The sequence below is a fragment of the Chiloscyllium punctatum genome, chromosome 37 (assembly GCF_047496795.1).
Source record: "Chiloscyllium punctatum isolate Juve2018m chromosome 37, sChiPun1.3, whole genome shotgun sequence".
NCBI classification, from domain to species: domain Eukaryota; kingdom Metazoa; phylum Chordata; class Chondrichthyes; order Orectolobiformes; family Hemiscylliidae; genus Chiloscyllium; species Chiloscyllium punctatum.
Window position 1 is genome coordinate 14,467,638 of NC_092775.1, and position 27,786 is coordinate 14,495,423.

The window sequence follows — 27,786 nt, forward strand, 5'->3', positions numbered from 1 at the left end:
GTCCACTGCTTTTTGTCATTTATATAAATGATTTGGATATCAATATAGGAGGTATGGTTCGTAAGTTTGCAGATGACACCAAATTGGTGGTGTAGTGGACAGTGAAGATTGCCTCAGAGTACAAAAGGACCTTGGTCAGTGGACCTATGGGCCAGGGAGTGACAGCATTTAATTTCGATAAATGTGAGGTTTGGTATTTGGGTAAGACAAATCAGGGCTGGACTTATACACTTAATGGTTTGACCCTGGGGAGTGTTGCTAAACAAAGAGACCTTGGGGGGGGGTGGCAGATGCATATTTCCTCGAAAGTGGAGTGACAGATAGACAGAGTAGTGAAGAAGGCATTTGGCATGTTTGCCTTTATTGGTCAGAACATTGAGTATAGGAGTTGGGAGCTGTATAGGATATTGGTGAGGCCACCTTTAGAATATTGCGTTCAATTCTGGTCACCTTGCTATAGGATGTTGTTAAACGTGAGAGGGTGCAGAAAAGATTTACAAGGATGTTGCCAGAACTGTAGGATTTGGGTTATAGGGACAGGCTGAATAGGCAGGGACTTTTTCCCTGGAATATCGGAGGCTGAGGGGTGACCTTATAATTATTTACAATTACATTAGATTTATAAAATCATGAGGGGTATGGATAGGGTAAATAGACAAGGTCTTTTTCCTATGGTGAGGGAGCCCAAAACTAGAGGATATAGGATTAAGGTAAGAGGAGAAAGATCTTAAAAGTACCTGAGGGATAATGTTTTCACGCAGAGGGTGGTGCATGAATGGAATGAGTTACCAGAGGAAGTGGTGGAGGCTGGTACAATTACAACATTTAAAAGGCACCTGGATGGTACATGAATGGGAAGAGTTGAGAGGGATATGGGCCAAACGCTGGCAAAAGGGACTAAGTCAGATTAGGATGTCTGGTTGGTGCAGACAAGTTGGACCGAAGGGTCTGTTTCTGTGCTGTTTGACTCTATGTTATGGGGAGAAAGCAGGAACAAGGTACAACGAACTCATTGGATGACCAGTGAGGATCGTATTGAATGGCACAGCATGCTGAATAGCCTCGTCGACTTTTCCATGAAGCTGCTGAAGATGGTTGGGCCACTTGTCAGCCCAAACCTGAACACTATGGATGTCTAATCTCAAGGGGTAGAGCAATTAAAGCAGCAGTTCAGGCTGCATGGAGAAGTGCTCAGGTTTTAAAATGAGACCTAACCTCGAGGTCTTTAGCCAACTATCTGTGATGTTTCACTCTCTTAAAGGTGCTGTTTAAAACCAACATTTTATTGTTTGACCCACCTCAAAATAAAAACATTATAAGTTTATTGACATAATAAATCTGCTGAACCCCAATTTCCTGACATGATAAATGCAAATTATTTTATACCCTTTCTCCCTCCATCACAGCATTCAGTTCACACACATAAAAAATAGGAACTTTCAAGGCTTGAGTGTGAATTATCAGCAGGGTAAGGATTTTATTTGAGGTGAAAATTGGCAATTCAATTAATAAATAACATTCTGTTTATAGAATTCTTGGCATTGATTTGGATAGAGGACACTTGACTCAAATCACATCATTAAACAACATTGCATCCTCATTCAGTATTATAGTCTCAAGAACACCTCATGAAAAATTGTTATCCATACCAAAATATTCATTCATTTTCACACACTGCTCATTGCATTAGTTTCTTTTTTTTTGTCCTTCCATTTATCACCACCCTTTTCAAGTTCGTGCAATACAAAGGGTCCAAGGCAAGTGCAACTGCTAAAGAATAAGTAAAACATGTCTTGCAGTAATCAGCCGCAAGTAACTTTACTGGAACAGCAATTACTGCAGTATCTTATAATTAAAATGGCAGGAACAGACATATTGTAGTGTTACACTTGAACTGATCATTCCCTTTGGAAATGCAGCAAGAATAGTAACTGGCCTATGTTACTAACCTATAGAACAGGAGCAGGAGACCATTCAGCCCCTTAAGCCTGTTCCACCCTTCAATAAGTTCATGGCTGATCTGTTGGTGTTTCAAATTGTATATTTCCATCTATCTCTGATCTTCTTTGAATCTCTTGCCCATGAAGAATCTCCGCCCTACCCCACCTCCAATGCCTTCTCAGGCAGATCCAAAGTTGCATAATCTTTTGAAAGAAAAAAAAATCTCCTTTTTATCCTAAAATATTTTAAAATGCGTTCCCCCTGCCCACGGTTGTGAACTAACTCAGAAAACTAAACATCTTTTCCACACCCTCCTATTGGAGAGTATTCAGGATCTAAAACACTGCAATTGTTTTGCATTTAATTAATTTAGATCTAGGATCTGACTTCTCATTGACAAATTTTGTTTGATGAAAATAAATGGGATACTTTCAGATGTCGAGTCTTTGGTCATCATTTTGAAACTTAATTTTGTATTATTTTTCCTGAAATGTCTCCTGCTCTAGTTCTTTTGCTTTTTTTCTCTCAACCTATTCTCGATGTATCTTTAACAGCTCAGAGGACACATTAGAACAAAGAACAAAGAAAATGTACAGCCCAGGAGCAGGCCCTTCGGCCCTCCAAGCCTGAACTGATCCAAATGTACTGTCTAAACCTGTCTGTCAATTCCTAAGCATCTGTATCCCCCTCTGCTCCCCACCTACTCATACCTCTGTCCAGACGCATCTTAAATGAACCTACCGTGCCTGCCCCTACCAACTCTGCTGGCAATGTGTTCCAAACACCCACCACCCTCGGTGTGAAGTATTTGCCACATGTATCCCCCTTAAACTTTCCACCTCTCACCTCGAAAGCATGACCTCTCATTATTGAATCCTTCACCCTGGGAAAAAGCTTGTCTCTATTCACCCTGTCTATACCCTTCATGATTTTGTAAACCACAATCAAGTCCCCCCTCAATCTCCTTTTTTCTAGTGAAAATAAAGCTAACCTACTCAACCTCTCTTCATAGCTAGTACCTTCCACACCAGGCAACATCCTTGTAAACTTTCTCTGCATCCTCTCCAAAGCATCTACATCCTTTTGGTAATGTGGCGCCCAGATCTGTGCACAATATTCTAAATGCGGCCGAACCAATGTCTTGTACAATTTTAACATGACTTGTCAGCTCCTATACTCAATACCCCATCCAATGAAGGCAAGCATACTATATGCCTGTATTAGTTTAGTTTCCATGTTATATTTTAAAAATTGCAAGAAGTATTTGGCCTATTAAATGCAGCATTTATCATTAAGCTCAACCTTGACTGTCTGCCATTAATTAAATGGCATCAGCATTCAATGCTAATGGGAGCAATTAGAGATAAGGAATGAAGTCTCAAATCTGTTCTGGCCACATCAAGGCTCTGACTCTGGGATACTCCTTGACTTACACTCGTCACCCAACAGTGAGACAACTAAACATAGTATTCAATGTGTACATGAATAGATGACTAACTGTCACTGAAGTTCAATCACATCCCATGTCATTAGAACATTCATTAAACTCTGTCTCTCAGTGCTTATTGTCTTTGTAATACACAATATGTTTTAAAATTCTGAAAGATTTATGTAGGGTATAGGAGAAAAAAAAGTTCTGTTGGATGAGTAATCAATGACAATGGTCATCAATTTAAGTTATCGTTAAGAAATTATGAGGGCAGAAGAAGTTGAGGCAGATTAGATTAGATCTTTGAAGCAAAAACTGCATCACGCTATAAGCAGTCAAAATTTCAGGACTTTCAGGAGGAAAAAGCAAAGGGATTAATTTTTAATTGTTTTAGCAAAAAGCAAGCGCAGGCACAATGGACCAAATTCCCTCTTTTCAATGAAGCAAACCAATATTGTTCACTATTTTTAGTCAGTCCTGCAATACTACTGGAAACTACTGGTGGTGCCTTCAAAAAATAAAAACTCAGTCTATTGTGTTGTTATTTATACTCAATTTGAAAAAAAAAACTCCTGTGCAATTTCTGCCTCTTAGATGGAAGGGTGGGGTGGAACATAAACAGTGATTCTTTTTTCAACCCAAACAGCCTGTTTCTGTGGCTGTAGATATCATGTAAGGAAATACACTATACATTGTATATGCAGTGACATGGGTCACAAATGTCCCTGGCTCAGGCCTTAACATTGAACAGGGAAACATTTTGACAGTCTATGATTCCCACTTAAGTGCAATCAAATAAAACATAGCCAAGGTGCCAACTCTGCACCACTACGCTTCCTTCTGAAAGTTGTCTATTTTTGGGCGCAGTGGTCACAAAAATGGCCTTGGCTATATTTGTTCAACAGTGACACGTTTCCTGTTCTCACTGTCTTCTGGGGAAGATCAGAGGTGGGGTTGAGGAAATGGGGTACAGGGAGAAATAAAAAAAGAATGAAAGAAACTGTCTGAAACCAGGAACCAAGTATTTCTGACATCACAGAATCACTTCTGTTATCTGCATTCTACACCCTGAAATGTCACATTTAATAAAAAGTGACTCATGATAGTAAAGCAAAGTTCTGGCACTTATATGCCCTTGTGAAATTGATCTTCAAATAATAACAACAATGAAATGTAATAAACTGGGAGTTAAACCAAGAACTTGCGTTTCTAAAGCACCATTCTTGACCTCACCATGCCCCCAAAATGCCTCACAATCAATGAATTACTTTGGAAGCTGAATTACCATTGTAACAGAAAACACAACTGCACGAATTTATACAGAGCACGCTCCTGTAAACAGCAATGTGAAAAATAGTTAGATCATCTGCATTTACACTGATGTTGGTTGATATAGGCTCCCAGGCACACAGGAAAATTTCCCTATTCTTTTGCCAATAATGTTGTGGCATATTAGGTCCCACCCAATGGGACAGATCAGGTTTAATCCTCTTATCCTGAAAGAGGAGCTCAGAAATCGGACGACACCAGGTGAAGTGACAAAGGAATAGCACTTAGATTTCAAATAAACCTGTTGGATTATAACCTGGTGTCACCTGACTTTGTCCATCCCAGTCCAACAACAGCACCTCCACATCATCCTGTAAGACAACACACTCCCTCAGTAATGATCCTCACTTAGCGTAAGTTATGAGTTTATGGAAAAGAACACTTCACAGGGGAACTGTCATTTTGGAACAGTTTTAAACATGCCTAAACAACACTGACAGATTTATAGTAGTAGTAGATTGAAACTCAGCTCACGTAGTGAAAATAACCACATATTTTGACCACTTGAAAATAAAAACAGTGGACAGACATGAACTTAATTGGTAGAATCTACTTTCACAATATTCAACTTCAGTGTTCAAAGAGCTTTATACAAATAAATGAAATAATTTTAAAACAAACAAATAAATAAATAAATACCAGCCAGCACAATAATATTTGGCATCTTTCACAGCTGAATTGTTAATATCACAATTGCACCATGGATAGAAAATGATAGGCCATTAATATGCATCATTAATAATAATTTTGAGTACTGAAGCATACAATTGCTGTTTTGTGGCTGATTTTGAGATTCCGCTGGACTAGGAGACAAATGTTGTAAATGAAGTCAGATGTGGCTTTTCATTTTCTAGCGATAGCATGAAGAAAATTAGATGTATCTTTCCAAAAGTGAAACAAAACTTAGAATGAAATCACTGCAATGATTCTTTAAAAAATAAATACTGAAGACTTTGCTAAAGAAACCTTTTGAAACATGTAGTGCCGTTGTTACTTGGGAGAGGGCACAAAAATGTCTAATTTATATTCCATGATGCAATTGTTTTAGCAGCACTAACCTCTGCAAGTTAACTTTATCAATGAGTGCACATCAGTCAACATTGATACACAACACTGTGAACAAAGTTCCCTTTCTGCCCCCCTTTATTTCAAAAACAGAACACTTAATTTTCTTTTGGTTGTGACTGGGATTCAAAAATCTAATTATGAATTTTCTAGGTAATCAACAAGATAAACACAATTTACAATTCTCAAGGTAAGTAGCCCCCAAAACATTTGGAAGTAACCAATAGAGGAGAGGAGACTATCGGAAATTAAAACAGAAAATGCTAGAGTAACCTGGCAGGTCAGGCAGTATCTGTGAAGACAGAGACAGATTTAACTTTTCAAAGGGTCTTTAGTTTCAAGACATTAACTCTGTTTCTCTCTCCACAGATGCTGCCAGACCTGCTGAGTTTCTCCATCCGCAATATTTTTCTTTGAGAAGAGGAAGCTATCAGACTTCTAATATTTTCAAAATCTAATTGTTGTGGGAAATTGGGCTGCTCTGGCCCCTCAATACAGATGAGAATTTTTAAAAAAAGATGGTTTGTGGGTGTCACTGACAAAGTCAGCATTTATTACCTATCCCTTGTTACCTTTGAGAAGGTAGTGGTGAACCACCTTCTGTCTGTGGTATTCCCACATTGCTGGGAAGGAGAGAGTTATTGTAGTTTTGCTACAATTGAGTAGCCTGTGAATTACAAAGGGCAGTTCAGAGTGAACCTCCTTCCTATCGGTAAGCCAGTCTAGGTAAAGGTGGCTGATTTCCTTCCCTAAACAACGATAATTTGAGTTTGATTTATTGTTGTCACATGTACCAAGATACAGTGAAAAGTGTCGTTTTGTGTGCTATACCGACAGATTGTACCATACAAAGAGCACTAGGATAGTAGAACACAGAATACAGTGTTACAGCTGCAGAAAAGGTGCAGAGGGATCAGAATTAACATTTGAGAAGTCCGTTCAACATTAGTGTACCAGACAGTCCAGTATTGCCATGTTTTCTTTAATGGTAGTAATTTTATTTAATTGCCCGAATTCAAATTCCCAGCTTCCTATGATGGGATTTGAACTCAGACCTCTGGATCCCTCGTCCAGTAGCATCACCATTATGCTTCATCTAGGATATTGTAGCAAAGTGAGTAGAAGTCTGCATCTTGGAAATAGATGTGACAAAAATATTTATGGTTTTGCAATGGCATAAATTTCTATTATTTTGCAAATCTTTCTAACTGTACGACTGGAAATAAAGAGAAGCAGGAGGGAGGGTCACAGATTAAATCTGCAGCATGCTTTGGTTTGGTTCCAAGATAAAATGTGCATTGTAAATCATCTTATCTGCTGTCAGTCACAAGAACCTGGACAAACAGTGGAAATCAGGCCACCTTCAGTTAAAAACATCAATGACAACCAGACTTGGGGAGGAGTCCACTCTAAGCTCCCCCCCCCGAAATGCAGCTTCTCTTCCCACCGGGTCCTGACTGTTACATTCTGTGTTTAACCTTCAACTTGCACTCTGCAACTTCACGGTGAACAAAAAGTTAAAAGGGGTAGAAAAAAAGGAGAAAAGGAAACCATCACTGGCGAAAAATTCTGGCTACAAAATGACAGCTGCAGCTGCGTCACTGCTTCTTGGGTCCTTGGCCCCTGTGATGAAGTCATTTATCCTCCTGGCTACATGGACCAAGGAGTGAATCTCTTCTCTCATCACCACGTGGCCTCGCTCTGCAAGGAACTCCACTTCTTCCTCTGGAAACTCATCTACAAAGGAATAACGACATTGTCATTACTCGGGATTGTTCTCCTCAGAGCAGAGAAGGTTAATAGAGGTGTTCAAAATCATGCAGTGTTTTGACACAGTAAATAAGAATAAATGGTCTTTGGTGACAGTAGAACAGACAACTGGGGGAATAAAAACAACAGGTGCTGCAGAAACCCAAGAGGTCTGGAAGCTTTCAGTTTCAAGTTTGTTCATTCTAAAGAAGAATCATACTGGACTTGAATATGCAAACTCTGTTTTTCTCTCTCCCACTTTCTCCAGACCTACTGCGTTTCTCCAGCACTTGCCGTTTTTATTTCAGATCTCCAGCACCTGCAGTATTTTGCTTCTATATTGTAACCCGAGCAGACAGATTGAAGACAATTGGCTGAGATTAGCAGAAGGTTAAAGAGCAAGTTGTGATAATCTACAATGAGGGTGAAGATTCCCTCTAAATTACACACCATCCTGATTTTTTTAGATTAGATTAGATTACTTACAGTGTGGAAACAGGCCCTTCAGCCCAACAAGTCCACACCGCCCCGCCGAAGCACAACCCACCCATACCCCTACATCTACCCCTTACCTAACACTACAGGCAATTTAGCATGGCCAATTCACCTAACCTGCACATTTTTGGACTGTGGGAGGAAACCGGAGCACCCGGAGGAAATCCACACAGACACGGGGAGAATGTGCAAACTCCACACAGTCAGTCACCTGAGGCGGGAATTGAACCCAGGTCTCTGGCGCTGTGAGGCAGCAGTGCTAACCACTGTGCCACCGTGCCGCCCAAAGATAATGTTGAGTGAAACTAATCCTTTTGTTAGAACAATACTGACATTCCTTCACTGCCTCGAAGTCAAAATCCTAGAACCTCCTTCCTAACAGCATTATAGATGTTCCCACTGCTGCAGTTCAAGAAGGAAGCTCACCAACACCTTCTCAAGGACAATTAAGGATAGGCAATAAATGCAGCTAGCCTTTTGCACATTCCACAAACAAATTAAAGGAAAAATTCATTGGGAGAGAAAATGATGGTGGGACTACTCGGAGAGCCCTTTCAAGGAGTTGGCACTGGCTCAAAGAGGTAAGCAATCTTCTGTGAAGGTGGTTCTCCTGTAATGCCGTAGTTGCAATCCAGCGAAACCTCACTTGATAGAAAATCGCTTAAGAGAAATAATGGAGCCTATTGGAAAAGTGGGGTTGGGGCAGACCAGCAATAAATATCACTCGAACGCTCAAAAATCACCCAGAGATCTAATGTAAAGTATAGCATAGCCTGAATGAAGGGCTGAAATCATACTTACAAAGGAAACAAAAGTAAATTTAACACAGTACATTTAAAATTGTAAGAAAGCTGCTCTCTGCACAGTACCTCTCACAGAAAGCTGCTCTATCAGCAACTGACAGCGACACATGTCCAGATTGGCACATAAACTGGTACAGATGTTGCACACAGATGTTGGCATGGAGACTTTCAGCACGGACATCGGCGCACACGCAAAACTAAGCGCACGAATTGCACTATTGTGAACGGAGGTAAGCGTTCTCCAAGATACCATTCCCTAATTCTTCAGTGATGTTACAGCCAAATCACTTTGCCAAAACTTGCATTACCTCAGAACTACCTGTACTGTAAGATTCTATTTGGCTGAGGGGTGACCTTAAAGAGGTTTATTAAATCATGAGGGGCATGGGCAGGGTCTTTTCCCTGGAGTGGGGGAGTCCAGAACTAGAGGGCATAGGTTTAGGATGAGAGGGGAAAAACTTAAAAGGGACCTAAGGGGCAACTTTTTCACGCAGAGGGTGGTGCGTGTATGGAATGAGCTGCCAGAGGAAGTGGGGGAGGTTGGTACAATTACAACATTTAAAAGGCATCTGGATGGGTACATGAATAGTAAGGGTTTACAGGGATATAGGTCAAATGCTGGCAGATGGGATTTGATTAGGTTAGGATACCTGTTCGTCATGGATGGGTTGGACCAAAGGGTCTGTTTCCATGGTGTACATCTCCATGACTCTATGACTCTAAGTCCATCAAAAACATTTAAGATTTTACTTGATACATTCCTCACTTGCCCCAGCTGAATCAAGGTAATTCCTTTTAAGAAACAGAGCCATCATGACCAGGAATGGCAGCCACAGTCTTTACTCATAGTCAGGGGACAGAGATTTAGGGTAAAAGGTAGAGGGGATTTTTTCTTTCCACTAAGAGCTTAACAGAGATTTGGAACACACCGTCTGAATGGAGGGAACAGCCAGAAATTCTCATCACTACTTGGATATGATCTTGAAGTGCTATAATTTGCAAGGTTACTTAACAAGATCCAGAAAGTGAGATTAGGCTGGATGACTCCTTGTCAGCCAGACACCAACGTGATGGGCCAAATGGTCACTTTCTGTAGCGCACATTTCTATTTGCCACATTTTGTCGCAAATGTTGGACTTTTGAACCATACATTTAGCTGAAGTAAAAATGGCAAATCTGGATAAACAGCTCAGCTCAGATACATGCCCACGTGGTCGGGTTGCCTTGGGGAGAGAAAATCAAAACAGTTTTACCATCTTCATGGCATCTCACAGAAAAAAAAGGGAGGTGCTGCTTGAGACAAAGATGCTAACACTGTGGGAAAGCAGGGGCAACGGATTTTCTGGTAATGACCGAGCTAGTGAGAGTGATGGTTCTGCACCAAAGAAAGGGAACAGTTCAAATTGGGGTTCTTGAACATTTTAAGAAATGGAGGGTTAATGAGGTGTGCCTTGCTAATCGTAATTGTATCTGGAAAAGTTCTGGTGGATGTAAAGGATCCAAAGCATGGGTTTGAAGAATGGCATGGAAATAACTCCACTGAAGGCCGGTATCCTATCACCAAGTCGCCCTTTGTTTACACGTGCACAGTACATGACACTGACCCAACTAGCTCAGACCCAGCTCCTAGAGTGAACAGAACCTCTGACACTACTGTTTATATCTATCAGCCAGGACTTCATGATTGAACCAGATTAACACCCCCAACTAGGGAACTCATATTCTATGAGATCCATTTGGCTGACCTCATTTCAGTCACCACAAACACCCCTCCCACTTAGAAGGAAAAAGGGCATAGATACTTAAGAACACCATCATCTGCAGGTTTTTCACCAAAACCACCATGCTGACTTGGAACAATATTATGGTTCCCTCACTGTCACTGGGTCAAAATCTTAGAGCTCCCTCCCTAATAGCACTGTGATCTACCTGGAGTGCAGCGGTTCAAGAAGGTATCACCTTCTTAAGGGCAATTAGGAGTGGGCAATAAGTGCAGGCCTAGCCCGGGTGTTCTGATCAATACTCACATCTCAACCAAGTTCAGTATCTAGTCATTGTCATATTGCTGTTTGAGGGACCTCACTGTGTAAATTGGTTGCTACATTTTCAAACTTACAGCAGTGACTAAGCTTCCAAAGTCCTTGGCAGGTTGTGAAGTGTTTTGGAATGCTTTGAGGTCAGGCAAGGCGAGTCTAACTGGAAGAAATTCATTTATATATTTAGAAATAGTAAATGGTTTGATTTACTTACTCTCAACCAGTAAAACATTTGGCTGAAGCTGTGGATAGAAACGGCCAAGAGCAAGGCTTTCATTCAGATGTTTGCGAAAGGAGAAAATGTTCAGCAAGACCTGCTCGGACACAAGAAACAAATGATGTGTAAGAGGAAGGCTGCAAACAGTGGATTATATTAGTTACATTCCTAGGTCTCCCCTATTGTTTCTAATTCACTGTTCACATAATTATATCCCATTTCACTGAAAGTGAATTGCTGACATTTACTTAGTCCATCTGAATACTGAAACACAACAGCAGGAAAACATTATTCAGCCCCTCAAGCCAGTCCCACCATTCTCATAGATCATGGGCAACCTGTATGTCAACTCTCAGCTTCATACACGCAGAGAGGTTTCTGTCACCTCAGTTTTGAAAGCTCTGATTCCCCTGACATCTATTGCCTGAATTACAGATTTCACATGTGCCTTTGTGTGAATAGATACTTCTTGACATCCCTCCTATATGGAGAAAGTGAGGACTGCAGATGCTGAAGATCAGAGTTGAAAAGTGTGGCGCTGGAAAAGCACAGCAGGTCAGGCAGCATCTGAAGAGCAGGAGGGTTGACCTTTCGGGCATAAGCCCTTCATCATCCATTCCTGATGAAGGGCTTATGTCCAAAATGTTGATTCCACATGTTCCTCCTTGTTGACAGATCAAGCAAACTCAAGACCATCCAGATTAAGTTATAATTGTTATCATTCTTTGTTACACAGAGGAGGTGAGCTATCTTTATTTTTCTATTTTTTTCCGAAGAATTTGTATTTAAGTATCTCTTGATCGTGACTGAGATCTTCAGTAAGATGGTGCTGTAAGTGGCAACTTGTAAACATTTCACTGTACTCATGTGAGTACATATGACAATAAAGCTAATTCATTCAATGGGATCTGAATCCATGTCCCATTAACCTGAACCTCTGCATTACTAGTTGAGTGACATTACCACTGCACCATGGTCTCCCCTCAATGACAGAATTGTGTTCTCTTGATTTCCCACTCGTAGTAAACAGTTTCTCTCCATTTAGCCTTAAGCAATTTTTAATGCCTTGAGCACCTAATATGAACACCCTTCAATCTTCTGTTGTCCCAATGAGCCAAATAAGAAATAATACCCCTCACTCACCTCAGTGAGGCTGCTCAGAGTGTTTGTCCCACCAGACGCTCCAAGGGAGAGGTATGTCCCACACATCCCTCGTAATGGCCGTACAATTGTGGGTAACAAAAAAGACACAGGCCTTTTGCCAGCTTGAATACCGTTCCTCTGAAACAAAATTAAATGTTTATAAGCATAGGATGAGGAAAGGCTTCTATAGACTAAACACTTCTCTGTTCCTGCACAGATTCAACCCAATCCATTTACCGTTCTGAGGAAAGCTTTTTGGAAAATTCCTCCTCTCCTTATTGACAGCTGAAGCAAACTTCAAACTGTCCATATTGAACTATAATTATTACACATTCTTCATTTCTCTGAGAAGATGAGCTATCTTCTTGGCGATAACCAAGTGGCTTGCTAGGTTGCTTTTCTTTTGTTCATATACAGGATGTCGGTACCACTGACTGGGCCAGCAATTATTGCCCATCTCTATTTGCCCACGAGAAGGTGGTGCCTTCTTGAACTGCTACAGTCCATGTGGTGTAGATGGACTCCTGATGCTTTTGGGAAGGAGTTCCAAGTGACAGTGAAGAGATGCTGACATCATTCCAAGTCAGGATGGTGTTTTGTTTGGAGGAGCAGGTGATGATGTTCCTGTGTCTGTGCTGCTCTCGTCCTTCAAAGTGATAAAGGTCACAGGTTTGGAAAGTGCTGTCCAAGAAAACTTGGCAAATTGTGGGAGTTTAAGAATCAACTACAAAGGCAAGCAGTAGACATTATCTCTTTGGATTTCCAGAAGGCCTTTGATAAAGTGTGGCACAGGAGGCTGCTAAATAAGGTATGGTGTTAGGTACAAGGTACTGGCATGGCTAAAGGATTGGCTGACTGGCAGAAAGCAGAGAGTAGGGATAAAGGAGTCTTTTTCAGGATGGCAGTCGGTGACTAGTGAAGTTCTTCAGGGGTCAGTGTTGGGGACACAACTACTCACATTATACCTAACAATCTGAGAAAGGAACTGAGGGCATTGTTGCTAAGTTTGCAGGTGACACAAAGAGATGTGGAGGGACAGATAGTGTTGAGGCAGTGTGGAGAGACTGCAGAAGGACTTGGTCAGGCTAGGAGAATAGCTTCAAAAGTCTGGAGCACAAAGGGACTTAGGAGTCTGAGTTCAGGATTCTCTTAAAGTTAACATGAAAGTTCATTTGGCTGTTGGAAGGCAATTGCAATGTTAGCATTCATTTCCAGAGGGATAGAATACAAGAGCCTGTTTGTATAATGAAAGCTGCATAAGGCTCTGGTCAGACTGCATTTGAAATTTTGAGAGCAGGTTTGGGCCCCATATCTAAGGAAAGGAGGAAGGATGAACTGGCCTTGGAGGGGGCTCTAGAAGAGGCTTACAAAAATGATTGTGGGAATGAATGGTTTACCATAGGAGGAGCTTTGAGGACTCGGGGTCTGTACTTGATGGGGTGGGGGGGAGGGGGGAGGTGGTGGGAATCTGATTGAAACTTACCAAATACAGAGAGGCCTGGATAGAGTGGAGGTGGAGAAGATGTTTCCACTAGTAAGAGAGACAAGGGCTCAGGGCACAATCTCAGAGTGAAGGGACAGCCCTTTAGAACTGAGAAGAGGAAGAATTTCTTCAGTCAGAGGGTGGTGAATCTGTGGAACTCATTGTTGTAGAAGACTGTGGAGGCCAAGTCATTGACAGAGATAGATAGGTTCTTGATTGGAAAGGGATTCAAGGGGAGAAGGCAAGAGAATAGGGTTGAGAAACACATCAGCCATGATTGAATGGTATGAGCAGACTCAGTGGGCTGAATGGGCTAATTCTGTTCCTATACCTTATGGTCTTATGATCACTGCACTATTGTACTCTAATGTGATTTCAGATCATGGAGAAAATAAACCAGTCAGGAGGAATGGTGAGGGATTGATCAAATAACATAGTGTTTCGAATGGTGGCAGTGTTTTACAGCTATCTCCAGGAGTTCAAGTTGTAGTGGAATGTACACATGCGTCTGCATGTTAGACTCTGGAGCTCTGGGCAGTTAATGGTAGATGCTGGAAATCTGAACAGGACATTGTTGGAAACACTCAGTATCTGTGTTTAGACAGAGACAGAGAGAATACAGAGTTAACATTTCAAAACAATGCTTTTTCATCAGAAGTAGCAAGTTAAGAGGCACACTAAGCTTTGAGCAAGGGGTGGATGGGACAAGGACAGAACGTGAGAGGGTGAAACCCAACAGAATGATAAAAGAGTTGGTCATCCTGTTCCAAACAGAATGGTGATGAGCAAGAACAGAAATAAAGAAAGATGTGCCCAGAGTAGCTGAGCTCATAATGGCAAGAAAATAAACCAAAACAAGCAAAGATATAGAAACAAAACAGTGCACAAGTTATAGTCCCAAGATATCTCGTGGCGATTTTTAAGTGAAGATGGGGAGTTACTTTAGTGAAGAGATTTCCTTACAAGGTTCGCTGTGGAATTGTCTTGCGCTTTATTCGACCAGGAAAAGTCCAACATCTGGCTGTTCAGAAGAACCCCAGAGGCCGTCATGATCCCACTGCCAAATGGACGGTTCAAGGAGCTGTAGAATAGGTAAAGAAACATTTATTTTATGTTGATACTTGTGCAGGCCAGGCTTAGTTCCAGTTCACACGATGTGTTTCGGGATCCCCACTGAAATATCCTTTGCTTTGCTTATTAATTAACAATAACTTTTAGCTGAACGATGTGAGACTTCCCTACGTCTGAAAGCACTTGAAAAGCAATTAATGCTGTTGAACAGCAGTAAACTGCTGCAAAAAAGCGGCAGAAGAAGATCTCAAAAACAGCAACCAGATTTAAAATTTAGAATACCTACAGTGTGGAAATAGGCCATTTGGCCTAACAAATCCACACTGACCCTCTGAAGAGTAACTCACCCAGACCCATTCCCCTACCCTATTACCCATTTAGCCCTGACTAATGCACCTAACCTACACATCCCTGAACACTATGGGCAATTTAGCATGGCCAATTCACCTAACCACATCTTTGGAGGAAACCAGAGCACCTGGAGAAAACCCACACGGATAGATGGGGAGAATGTGCAAACTCCACAAAGACAGTCATATGAGGCTGGAATCGAACCCGGGTCCCTGGTACTGCGAGGCAGCAGTGCTAACCACTGAGCCACCATGCTACCCCATGGAGGATCATTAATGAGGCCCAATGGTTGAAAGAGCCCAAGACTCAAATTTTCTCCGTCAGATGGTAATATAATCTGTGGCCACACTCCTGCACTACAGTGTTAAGGGCTGTCAGTATGAACTTATAAAGTATCACTGAGAAGTAGATAACATTCTGTTGAGCAAAACAGTATTGGGAGGCCATGTGACCTTTGCCTTCCTGCCAATATACATGCAACGCAAGAATCCCAAGTTAATTTCTATGTCTGGACGAAAGATCATGGAGTGGGGGGAGTGGTTATGGTTTTCGGTAGTCACCCCTCCTGCTTTATATCAAGATCACAATTATATGCAGATCTAGAGAAACCCCACTCCAGTTCCCTGACTGACAGCATGTCCATGGCTGGATAGGCCACCACATTCCCACCTGGAGCTGAAATAATAGCAGACAGGCTGGCCAGTCACAGGCCGGCCAGTCACAGGCCGTCAATTAGTCATTAACTGCCTACTTTAGTGGTTCAGTTTTGGGGAGGGGGGCATAGAGCTTGCACATTCCTGTTTGGAATTTCATGGAAGGAGGTGGAAAAGTTCTCCTATGCCACTGTCCCAGCCGATTAAGTTCCCTTCCTGCTGCCAAGCCTGCTTTCTCCAGAAGGTTCCCGCTCTAGTTGCCAATGACGATATTTCTTCTCAGATAAAGGCAGGAAAATCTAGACCAGTAAAGGAAAAGTATGCTGCTTCAGAGACACTAAGTAGACCATTTCAGTGATTACAAGCCAGTATAGTTTCATGAAGAAGGAGATATTAAATGCAACAAGAGAATACCTACAATCCTAATACCTAACCACATATTCCTTCTCTAACTGCAAATGTGAGTGTGTGTGTGCAATCACACAAGTGTAAGAGTGGTTATAATCATGTATGTACTCAGTGTCGAATAATAGACATTTAACCTTTCTCTTAAAGTGCATGAGAAATCCTGTCACTTAGCTGCTGCTGACAGTTATAGAATTCCACAGTTACAATCTTTTTGTCTTAAATGAAGTATGTGTTACCAACACCAAGATGGCCGACAGAAATGGCCATCATCGAATCTTTTTGAAACTAATGTGCACCCAGTGCTGGGATTCAGCACAAACTCTGCACATGTGCATGAGGCACACAATCAACCCTCGCTCTACTCCGCTTCTTCTCCGCTTAGGCTCCAACCCTCCAGCTCCACATCCCTTCCTCCCCAACCCCATTTACAGCTTCACTCCCCACTCTGTCTGGCAGTCTCATCACTGCCCCTGCATGGGCAACGAGTGTGGGAAAAAATAAGCCGTCTTTGATTGTGAAACCATCTCTATCGTCTCTGTAACTAGTGCTGCACCTCAAGATATTGTGAAATTGGTGTGGCATGATGACTCAGTGGCTAGTGTTGCTTCCTCACAGCGCCAGGGACCCCGGTTCAATTCTACCCATGTAGAGGTTGCACAATCTCCGTATCTGCGTGGGTTTCTTCTAGGTGCTCCGGTTTCCTCCCACAATCCAAAGATGTGCAGGTTACGGTAGATTGGCTATACTAAATTGCCCATCCTGCCCAAGGGATGTGTAGGCTACATGGATTAGTCATGGTAAATGTGGGGTTACGGGATGGGGTGGGTCTGGATGGGATGTCCTTTGGAAGGCTAGTGCAGAATCAAAGGGGCAAATAACCTCTTCCCACACTGTTGGGATGCTATGATAGCAAAGTGAGTGATAAAAATGAATGCATTCCTCCAATCTCCTTTAAGAAATGAAATCGGCCAATCTTACCTGGTCTGGTTTATATTTGACCCCAGACCTCCAGCAATTAGGAATGGGCTAAAATTGCTGGCCCAGTCAGCAACATCTTCTGACCATGAGCGAAAATTTTTAAAATGATAACAAGGACAATCAACAATGCCGAAGTTAAAAACGATTCCTTCTAATGACTCGCCAATGGGAAAGACCTCACTCGCATAGTAGATTACTGCGAATAAGTCAGTCACTTAAAAAGGAAGAGCTCAACTTGATCAGATTCCCAAAGGTCAAACAATGCTTGAATGCAATGAATAATTCATTTTTACCTCACAACAGAAACAATGAAGTCATCAGGTCCAAAGACGTGCACTTGGCTTGCCGAAGGACCAGTCTCCAAGGAGTAGAAGGGTAGATAGTGAGCAGGAGGGAATGCCGCACTGTCATTAATCAACTGATGCAGAGTTTTGGCTTCTGATTTGCTGGACAGAAGAAAAGACAAAAGGAAGAGGTTTTCAGCAGGATGGATATGACGGCGAAATGAAATGGACTAAATTTCCCTCAAAGGTAATTCTGACCCAGAAATTCTGCTGTAGCTTTAGCAGAAACGACATGTCGGTTATTCCGCTGTTCTGCAGCTTCTGCATCTCTTCCTACTGAATTTCCATGAAAATCAGGAGAACCCCTCACTGAAGCACAACCCCAAAATGACATTACTGAAAGGATTTTGTACATGGCCCCCGTTTAAAGAATACAAGGCATTGTCAAATCTCATCATAAGACATCACAAACATCGTGCCAATGTGTTATAAAGACACCCTATGCCTTTACAAGAATATACACTGTATCACTGACTGAGATATGTTGCGGCAGCTTTGCCATCTTGCTTTCATCAGAACAAATACAAGAAAGCCAAATTTTGAACGGTGACACCAATTTATACTACAGGAGAAAGGGTGCTGATTGGTTGCAAACCAATTCTGACTGACCGAGGCATTACTGTGGAGGGAAAATATGAGGAACAAACTTTATAAACTCGCAGGTAATTCAAAAAATGCGCAATTCCTTTTATTTGCAGAGAATCAGACCTTGCATATGAATCCACTTCCTATTGCAAGTGGAAATGAGCCATGTTACAATCTCAATTGGTTATCTTTACAGAGTTATAAGTGTACCTTTGGCGCACTTAGGATTGTTTGGCAAGTGTTGCTCAAATGCAGAATCATACCTAATAGCTGAAATTTGTTTTGAATTTGACAAGCCCAGGTTGTTTGAACTCAGTCTGCATTCTATCAACTACAAACAACTCAAGGAACATGCAATTGGATTTCACTGTTGGGACATTTCGCCAATATACAGAGTGCACTGAAAATCAACCCTTCAGCCAGGTTTCTGAATTTGATACCACATTACTAAGCCACAGCTCTAAATAATAGGATGATTTTGCAAAATGTAATGGCTGGAAGTCTTGAATTGGTTGAAAGTTTTTCTTTGAATAAAGAATAATGAAAATTAAATCTCTTACCTGAGCATCTGCTCGATCAGTTGAGTAACAGTGGAATTAAAGAAAGGGTCACTAAGGCTGCTCGCCAAGGCTAAAGCAATTTTCAGTGACTGAAGATAAAAAGAGTAAGGAATTAGCAGGGCGCGTGGGGACGGCAAACTATACCTTCATTTTAAGAGGACGGAGCTCAATGGATCATCAGGAAGCTGGAAGACAAAACACAAATCTGCAGCTCCTCCAACTCCTACCACTTCACCATTACCAACAGCTATTTCTGACACACACCTTCTGGAAAATTCTCTTCAAATTTTTCTGCCTTGTCATCTCCTCCACGTTCCATTGGCTTCTTCGCTTCAACAAAGCTCTCAGCACTTCCCAAATCTTTAACTTCCTCCCGAACTGCAGTCCACTTTTTATCTTCTGACCGTTATAGGATTCAGCAACATTGGCCAGAATTTTCCTAAATATCACCCCTCATTCCCTCCCCAAAGGACCCAGACCAGCCCAGTCTCCTAGCTTGAGGGATACTTTGCAGAGAGGTAAGAAATCTACTCAGAATCTTACAGGAATGAGGACAAAGACTGCCTGAGGCTCCATATGGAGGAAAGGGTGCATTGATGTGTATATTCCCCTCTCCTCGGCTTGGAAACAGAGGACTGTTAATGCCTCTGAGGAATACTGTATCTATCTCCTCTCTTTGTGGACCATTTGTCCACTTGTAGCTGACTTCACCCCCTTCAGGTAATCATGATTTGGAGATGCCGGTGTTGGACTGGGGTGTACAAAGTTAAAAATCACACACGCCAGGTTATAGTCCAACAGGTTTATTTGGAAGCACTAGCTCTTGGAGCGCTGCTTCTTCATCGGACAACCAACTGATGAAGGAGCAGTGCTCTGAAAGCTAGTGCTTCTAAATAAATCTTGGACTATAAGCTGGCGTTGTGTGATTTTTAACCTTCAGGTAATGCCGGTGCCAGATTTTCTAATGGCAAGATGGTTGTTACTCCAGTGTCATGGGAGCACTGTACATGGGAGACCTTCGAGTACAGGTTCATAGCTCCTTGAAAGTGGAGTCGCAGGTAGATGCAATAGTGAAGAAGGCGTTTGGTATGCTTTCCTTTATTTGTCAGAGTATTGAGTACAGGAGTTGGGAGGTCAAGCTGCAGCTGTACAGGACATTGGTTTGGCCACTGTTGGAATACTGCGTGCAATTCTGGTCTCCTTCCTATCAGAAGGATGTTGTGAAACTTGAAAAGGTTCAGAAAAGATTTGCAAGGACACTGCTAGGGTTGGAGGATTTGAGCTACAGGGAGAGGTTGAATAGGCTGGGATTGTTTTCCCTGGAGCATTGGAGGCTGAGGGGTGACCTTATAGAGGTTTATAAAATCATGACGGGCATGGATAGGATAAATAGTTCTTTTCCCTGGGGTGGGGGAACTCCTGAACTAGAGGGCATAGGTTTAGGCTGAGAAGAGCAAGATATAAAAGAGACCTTTTTCACGCAGAGAGTGGTATGTGTGTGGAATGAGCTGCCAGAGAAAGTGGTGGAGGCTGGTACAATTGCAACATTTAAAAGGCGTCTGGATGGGTATATGAACTGGAAGGGTTTAGGGGGATTTTGGCTGAGTGCTGGCAGGTGGGACTAGATTAGGTTGGGATATCTGGTCGGCATGGATGAATTGGACCAAAGAGTCTGTTTCTGTGCTGAACATCTCTATGACTCGATAACATGAAGTAAAATAGTTACTGAGTAAATGGTGGATGATTAGTTACATAGTTTAATCTTTAAGTAACAGGCCCCATACTTACTCCAACTCCACCTCTCCAAGACTCCTTACAGTCCCCAAACGCTGACTGGGCACCTGGCCCAGGGATCTAACACCCCATGGACCCAACACCCATACCCCCAAACCCAGAACCCAAACTCCATACCCCCCCAACCTGGGACCCAAATACCAATAGTGTCCCACCCCCCACCTGGATCTGTTACTCCATACCACCCCCAACCTGGGACCCAACGCCCCATATCACCCCATCACCCCCAATAGTACCTGTCACCCCTCACCTCCCCAACCTATAGCCCAACCTGGAACCCAACCCAGGATCCAACACACCTCACCACCCAATCTGTAAACAACACCCCAATCTCCCCTGACCCCAGAAACTAACACTCCATACCCCCAATCGAGGAACCATCAGTGACCCCTCCTCTAGGAACCACCCACCAAACTCCCTGCCAAAGCTCAATTCCACTTCAACATCCCTCTGACAGATCCCCTCCCACTGCAGTCTGATCGGATCCCTTCTCGGGACCCCACCAGACTGGGTGCCCAACTCCTGCCTCCTCAGCCTCGTCCCCAGATGGGATCACCCTGGCTCTGCTGTCAGAACAGGCCCGACCACCTGGTGCTTGACTCTGACTAGCGCTCCCTAAATCCCCGGATCTGAACTCATTCCACCCCCCCCATCCACCTCCAGTTCTGACTGGACCAACCTGACCCCTCGAGCCCCAATACCCTCACCAGCCAGACCACACCCTATCTTACTGTCAAACCGACCCAACTTGACCAGAGCCCCCTGGTCTGACAGAACATGATTGGACACTCACCTTTCCACACAGGACCCTGCTCACCCATACCCACCTCTGCTGGACGTGGGGCCAACACCCATCAGGGCCAACACCCATCGTCCCCACCCTACCCCATGCTGGACCCACATTCTCTCACCCATCATGACTTCCGTAAACAATGCATCACTTACCTGTCTGGCTTTCCACCTTGCTACCTTACCTCCTTCCCACAGCAACCTATCAACCTGACACCCTACCCAGTTGGCACCCTAACCCCTCCTCATTTGGCATCCAACACAGCTGGCACACTAGACCCAGGTGTAAGTGAGGACTGCAGATGCTGGAGATCAGAGTCAAGATTAGAGTGGTGCTGGAAAAGCACAGCAGGTCAGGGCAGCATCCGAGGAGCAGGAAAATCAACCTTTTGGGCAGGAGCCCTTCATCAGGAATGCGGTCGTAAACAAAGATTTTCACTGTACTTAGGTGCACGTGACAATAAATCAATCAATTAATCAATTGTGAACACTACACCCACCCAAGCTGATGATGCCATGCCCAGCTGGCTTACCACTTTCCTGGTATCTGACCCAACTTTCACTGTCACCATCTCGTAGCCTACCTCCCAGCGCCCTCAGATCCGATCAGACTGCAGTGGGAGGGGATCTGTCAGAGGGATGTTGAAGTGGGATTGAGCTTTGGCAGGCGGTTCCTAGAGGAGGGGTCACTGATGGTTCCTAGACTGGGGGTAATTGGGGGTATGGAGTGTTAGTTTCTGGGGTCAGGGGAGTTTGGGGTGTTGTTTACAGATTGGGTGGTGAGGTGTGTTGGATCCTGGGTTGGGTTCCAGGTTGGGCTATAGGTTGGGGAGGTGAGGGGTGACAGCGCCCTCAGCTCACATGCACCTCTGACAGTAACTGTCAAAGTGGCCATTGAGATCTTTACATTTCAGAATGCAGCAATTGACTGCTGTGAAAAGGGCAAGTATGTTGTCTCCCTCTGACAGTCCTGCACTACAAGAGAACTATCAGAATGGAAGCACGGTTTGATTGATTCATTGATAGATTTATTGTCACGTGCACCTAAGTTCAGTGAAAATTTTTGCTTATGAGAAGTACAGGCAGATCATAGAAAGGACGTACAGATCATAGAGTGTAAAAAAAATGTAGACAGAGGCATATAGGTAATGTCACACAAGGTGTGTGCTAGGCAAGATCAGCGTTATTTGAAGCTTCCAAGGGAGACTGAAATAAGTGTATCTCGTCACCAAGTCACCCTTTATTTACTTGCGCATGGTACACTGTCTATGGCCAGCCAGCTCAGAGTCAGTTCCCTGCACTAAGGAGATTCTAAATCCCCTGTTTAAGTTTTTTAAAAATTGAATTCAATGGCTGGATTCAAACCCAGGTCCCATTATTCTGGGTTTCTGGATTAATAAACAAGCGATAATTACACTCGGCCAACACCTCCCCATTCCCTGTTCATGTTGGTCAGCCAGGGTGTCCTGATTGGTCCAGGTTAACAACCCCAATCAAGGACCTTGTAGTCAACAAGATCCACCTGGTTCCAATCACTACTGAGACCTTAGCGGAATTTCCTCACAGAAATGCAGAGCTCCCTGTTTTTATTTTAAAAAAGGCCAGGGATGGCCATCTGTGTGGAAAACCTGGCCTTTAGTATCTCTGAACCTAGGAAATTGCACAGCAGTATAAAATAAGCAATTGTCTACATCAAGCCATTTGACAATTAAAGACAGATAGGTACAGAATCTCTCTCCAACATATCCAACCTTTGCTATAAATTCTGTCTTAGGATTGAGCCCTCCACTATCACCTGATGAAGGAGCGTCGCTCCGAAAGCTAGTGTGCTTCCAATTAAACCTGTTGGACTATAACCTGGTGTTGTGTGATTTTTAACTTTGTACACCCCAGTCCAACACCGGCATCTCCAAATCATGACTGCCCTTGAAGGAAACTGCTATGTTTATTTGGTGTGGCCTACATGTGACTCCAAACTCACAGGTTGACTCTTAGACTGCTGTCTGGGCAATAAATGTTGGCCTTGCCAGTGACTCTCATGAATGAATTGTTTTTAAAAAAAATCAGTAGAATAAAAGTTTTTCCCTTGACGTCATTAGCAAACATTTTTAAACGTCCTTTTTAACATTAAATCCCAAGTTTCATTATAAATCATTTTTGACAGATTAACAGGTCTTCTCTTACTATGTTAGTATTTCTATAAAACTGTTTAAGAACTCTCAAAGATGATGAACAGCAATCCTCCACTGAACTCTACAGCTCCTACCTCAGTGAGTAAATGATAGGTTAGATTCCTGGTTGAGTGCGCTGTTATGTTAAACCCTTCCAAAATGTTGAGAGCTGCAATAAGTGCAGGTCCTGCATGTGGGGCTGGAGCAGTGAGCACAAAGTGACCTGTAAAACAGCAGATTGTAAACTGTAGCTTTACAAAAAAAAGCATGGTGCTTTTATGTAGCACCCTTCATGACCAGCAGACAGATCAAAGTGCTTCAAAGCCAATGAACTATTTTTAAAGTGTAGCTACTGTCATAATGTAAACTATAATACAATGCAATAATCAGAATTCACTTGTCAAACAGTTTTTTAAACAAATAAAAAACTTGGAAGGGGATGATGGTGGCTTAGTGGTATTGTTGCTGTACTATTAACTCAGACAGGTAATATTCTGGGAACATAGGTTCAAATTCTGCTGTGTCAGGTGATAGAATTTGAATTTAGTAAAAATCTGGAATTAAGAGTCTAATGATGCCCATGAAACCATTGTTAACTGTCAGGAAAACAAAAACATTTGGTTCACTAATGTTCTTCAAGAAAGAAAATCTGCCATCCTTACTTGGTCTGGCCTACATGTGACTCCAGACCCACAGCCATATGGCTGACTCTTAATGCCCTCTGGGCAATTAGGGATAGACAATAAATGCTGGCCTAGCTAGTGATGCCCACATTCCCTGAATGAATAAGAAAAGTTATTTTCCTTTCCCATTTGTATTTCCTGCCAATTGTCCTAATGAGCTCAAGGTGAAAAGCTTTGACAAAATGGGTTTTCTTATTTTCTTCCAGCAACATCAGAGGTGTTGGTGCCAACAGTTAATCCAAGTTAACACCACAGTGCCTTAAGAAATCTGATCCCGCACTTCAAATACAGAGACATGAAATTTCTGAACTTTACTTTCAGATTTAATTTGTCCCTCCCAATTTATTCACAGAGATCCATTCAGACCTTGGTATGATCCTTCAACAGGCTTCTCAACAATCACGCTGTAATTAGCAAAATCCTCCACAGAGAGTACTCCACCTTTACTCTGAACCTGGAGGTAAAGAAAAGTAAATTGAGTCAGTGTTAAGCGCTCCGACATATCCAACTCACTATGATAGACACCCATTCTGTCTATTGTACGTGAACCCTGAAGAAGAAAATTCAGAACTAAAGTAAAAAAAACTGGCATCCAAGTTCATTGGGTAGTAGACATGGAAAAAGGAATGTTTGCCTTTGAAAGTTAAAAGTAAGGAAGTTTTACTGAAACTATACAAGGCATTGTATAGACCATAGCTGGAATGCAGTGAAGAGTTTGTATCTAGTATTATACTAGTACTAGCAGTCTGGAGAAGGTTCATTAGGCTGTTCCCAGGTATGGACAGATTATCTTATAAGGAGAAGTTGAGTAGGTTATAGAATCATAGAGACGTACAGCACGAAAACAGACTCTTCGGTCCAACTCATCCATGCCAAACAGATATCTAAATTAATCTAGTCCCATTTGGCCTATATCCCTCTAAATCCTTCCTATTCATATATCCATCCAGATGGCTTTTAAACGCTGTAATTGTACCAGCCTCCACCACCTCTTCTTGCAATTCGTTTCATACACTCATCACTCTCTGCATGAAAATGTTGCACCTTAGGTCCCTTTTAAATCTTGCCCCTCTCACCTTAAACCTTTGCCCCCTAGTTTTGGACTTCCTTAACCTGGCGAAAAAGACTTTGGCTATTCACCCTCTCCTCATGAATTATGTAAACTTCTATAAAGTCACCTTGGGCCTGTGCTTGTTGGAATATAGAAGAATGAGAGGAGACCTTATTAAAAAAATACAAGGTTATTAGGGGACTTGGTAGGGTAGATGCAGATAGGTTGTTTCCCCTTGTCCCTTTCTAGAACAAGAGCGCATATTCTCAGAATAAAGGGTCACTCATTTAAGACAGAGGTGAGGAAGAATTTCTTCTCTCAGGGGTAATGAATTTGTAGAATTCTTTACCATACAGGGCTGTTGAGACTGGGTTATTAAGTATATTCAAGGCTATGACAGACAGATTTTTGATCAGTAAAGGAATCAAGGAATACGGGGAAAAGGCAGGAAAGAGGAGTTGAGGATTTTCAAATCTGACATGATCTCATTGAAAGCAGAGCAGACTCAGTCAGCTGGATGGCCTACTTCTCGTCAAATGCAGAACAGACTCAATGGGCTGAATGGCCTACTTCTGCTCCTATGTGTTAGGGTCTTATGTACTTTATTGAAAAGCGTAATGTTAGCTGTAGAAGTAACACTTTGAAATCAGATGGTCACAGTATTTATCCAATAGCTAGACACAATAGTAACTGATCAATAGTGAATCATTGAGTCTATTATGTTGTTGGTTCTACCCATTGATTCAGTCCATAAGAACCTATCCCATAGGATCCTACTTCAGTAATATCTCATCAAGCCACTTGCCACAGATGGATCTGACCATGACATTGTCAGAAAGAGTGACCGCCACACAGTCCTAGTGCAGCTGAAGTCCAGACTCCACATTGAAGATATCTTCCATCCTGTTCTGTGAACTATCACCATGCTAAATGGGATGAACTTTCAGCAAATCTAGTAATTAAAGACTGGGTATACATGAGATGCAGTGTGCCATCTGCAGTAGTAGAATTGTATTCCAACACAACATGCAACCTCATGACCTGGGTTATCTCCCACTTTAGCATTACCATCAAGCCAGCAGATCAACCCTGGTTCAATGAACAGCAGCAGACATAACAATAATGTGTTAACTTGATGAAGTTACAAATCAGGATTACCTGGGTGCCAAACAGCATAAGCAGCAAGTGATAGGCACGGTTAGAGAATTCCACAACCAACGGATAATAGCTAAGCTTTCCAATCCTGCTATACCCAATCATGAATGGTGGTGGACAATTAAACAACTCACTGAAGGAGGCAGTGACTTCATAAATCTCCATCTTCAATGATAGGGGAGCCCATCAGATCAATACAAAAGGTAAGGATGAAGTATTTGCGATGATATTTAACTATCCTTGCCAAGAGGATGATCCATCTCATATCTCCAGAGGTCCCTCATCATCACAGATGTTAGTCTTCAGCTGATTTGATTCACCCCATGTGATAACAAGAAACATTATGGAGGTACAGGATACAGGATACTGACTTGCAAAATTTGTGGGCCCTGTCAACATCTGGCAATAGTACTTAAGGCCTGTGGTCTCCACAACTTGCTACACCCCTAGTCAAGTTATTCCAGTTCAGTTTGAACACGGGCATCTACCTGACAATGTGGAAAACTGTCCAGGTACATCCTGTGCACAAAATCCATTTTCAGCAGTTTCATCAATTCTTCCCTCCATCACAAGGTTAAAGTGGGACGTTCATTGATGACTGCACAATGTCCAGCGTCATTTGCAACTCCTCAGATACTGAATTTAAATGCAGCAAAACCTGGACAATATCCAGGTCTGGGCCGACAAGTGGCAAGTATGTTTGCATACAAACAAGTACCAGTCAATGACCATCTCAAATAAGAGAGAATTATCATCGATGAATTCCCACTATCAACATCTTGGGGGTCATCACTGACCAGAAACTGAACTCAACAGGCCATGTAAATAATTTAGCTATGAGAGCAGGTCAGAGGCTTGGAATCCTGCACTGAGTGACTCACCTCCTGACTCCATAAAACCTGTCCACCATCATACGACACAGGTCAGGAGTTTGATGGAATACTCCTTGTTTGCTTGGATGAGTGTTTTTTCAACAAGAAACTTGCCACTTGCCTGGCACATCTATAATCATCCACTCCCTCCATCACCAACACTCAGTACCAGCATTGTGTACCATCTACACGATGTAGTGCAGAAATTCACCAAGCCTCCTTAGATAGCACCTTCAAAACCCAAGACCGCTTCCAACTAGAAGGACAAGGGCAGCAGATACATGGGAACACCACCACCTAGAAATTCCTCTCTAAGCCACTCACCATCCCGACTTGGAAATATACTGCTATTACTTCACTGTCACTGGGTCATAAACATTAAACCCCCTCCCTCCATAATGACACTGTGGATCTACCTACACTAAATGAACTGTGGTTGTTCAAGAAGGCAGCTCATCACCACCTTTTCTCAGGACGGGCAATAAGTGCTGGCCCAACCTGCGTTTTCCACAGCCCAGAATTGAAAATCAAAAATAAATCTGCTGTGACTAGTTGACTTACCAATTATTTCACCGAGATTAAACAAAACCAACTTTTAATTTCTACTGTAGCCAATCAAGCGATCCTCGTG

At 42.5% G+C, this 27,786-nt stretch overlaps 1 protein-coding gene across 2 annotated transcripts in view; it reads right to left on the bottom strand.

Moving 5' to 3' along the window:
* Nucleotides 1–1,451: 1,451 nt before the first annotated feature.
* LOC140462888 (glutathione hydrolase 7) overlaps nucleotides 1,452–27,786 on the bottom strand; it is a 121,991-nt gene continuing 95,656 nt past the window's right edge. For both annotated transcript variants that reach the window (XM_072556324.1, XM_072556323.1), the window contains exons 8-15: nucleotides 24,444–24,531; nucleotides 23,490–23,617; nucleotides 18,641–18,729; nucleotides 17,445–17,597; nucleotides 14,654–14,771; nucleotides 12,208–12,345; nucleotides 11,062–11,161; nucleotides 1,452–7,501 (exon numbers count right to left, since the gene is read on the bottom strand). In XM_072556324.1, the coding sequence (XP_072412425.1) occupies nucleotides 7,338–7,501; nucleotides 11,062–11,161; nucleotides 12,208–12,345; nucleotides 14,654–14,771; nucleotides 17,445–17,597; nucleotides 18,641–18,729; nucleotides 23,490–23,617; nucleotides 24,444–24,531 (978 nt within the window). In that variant the 3' untranslated portion in view covers nucleotides 1,452–7,337. The remainder of the gene's footprint in view (nucleotides 7,502–11,061; nucleotides 11,162–12,207; nucleotides 12,346–14,653; nucleotides 14,772–17,444; nucleotides 17,598–18,640; nucleotides 18,730–23,489; nucleotides 23,618–24,443; nucleotides 24,532–27,786) is intronic.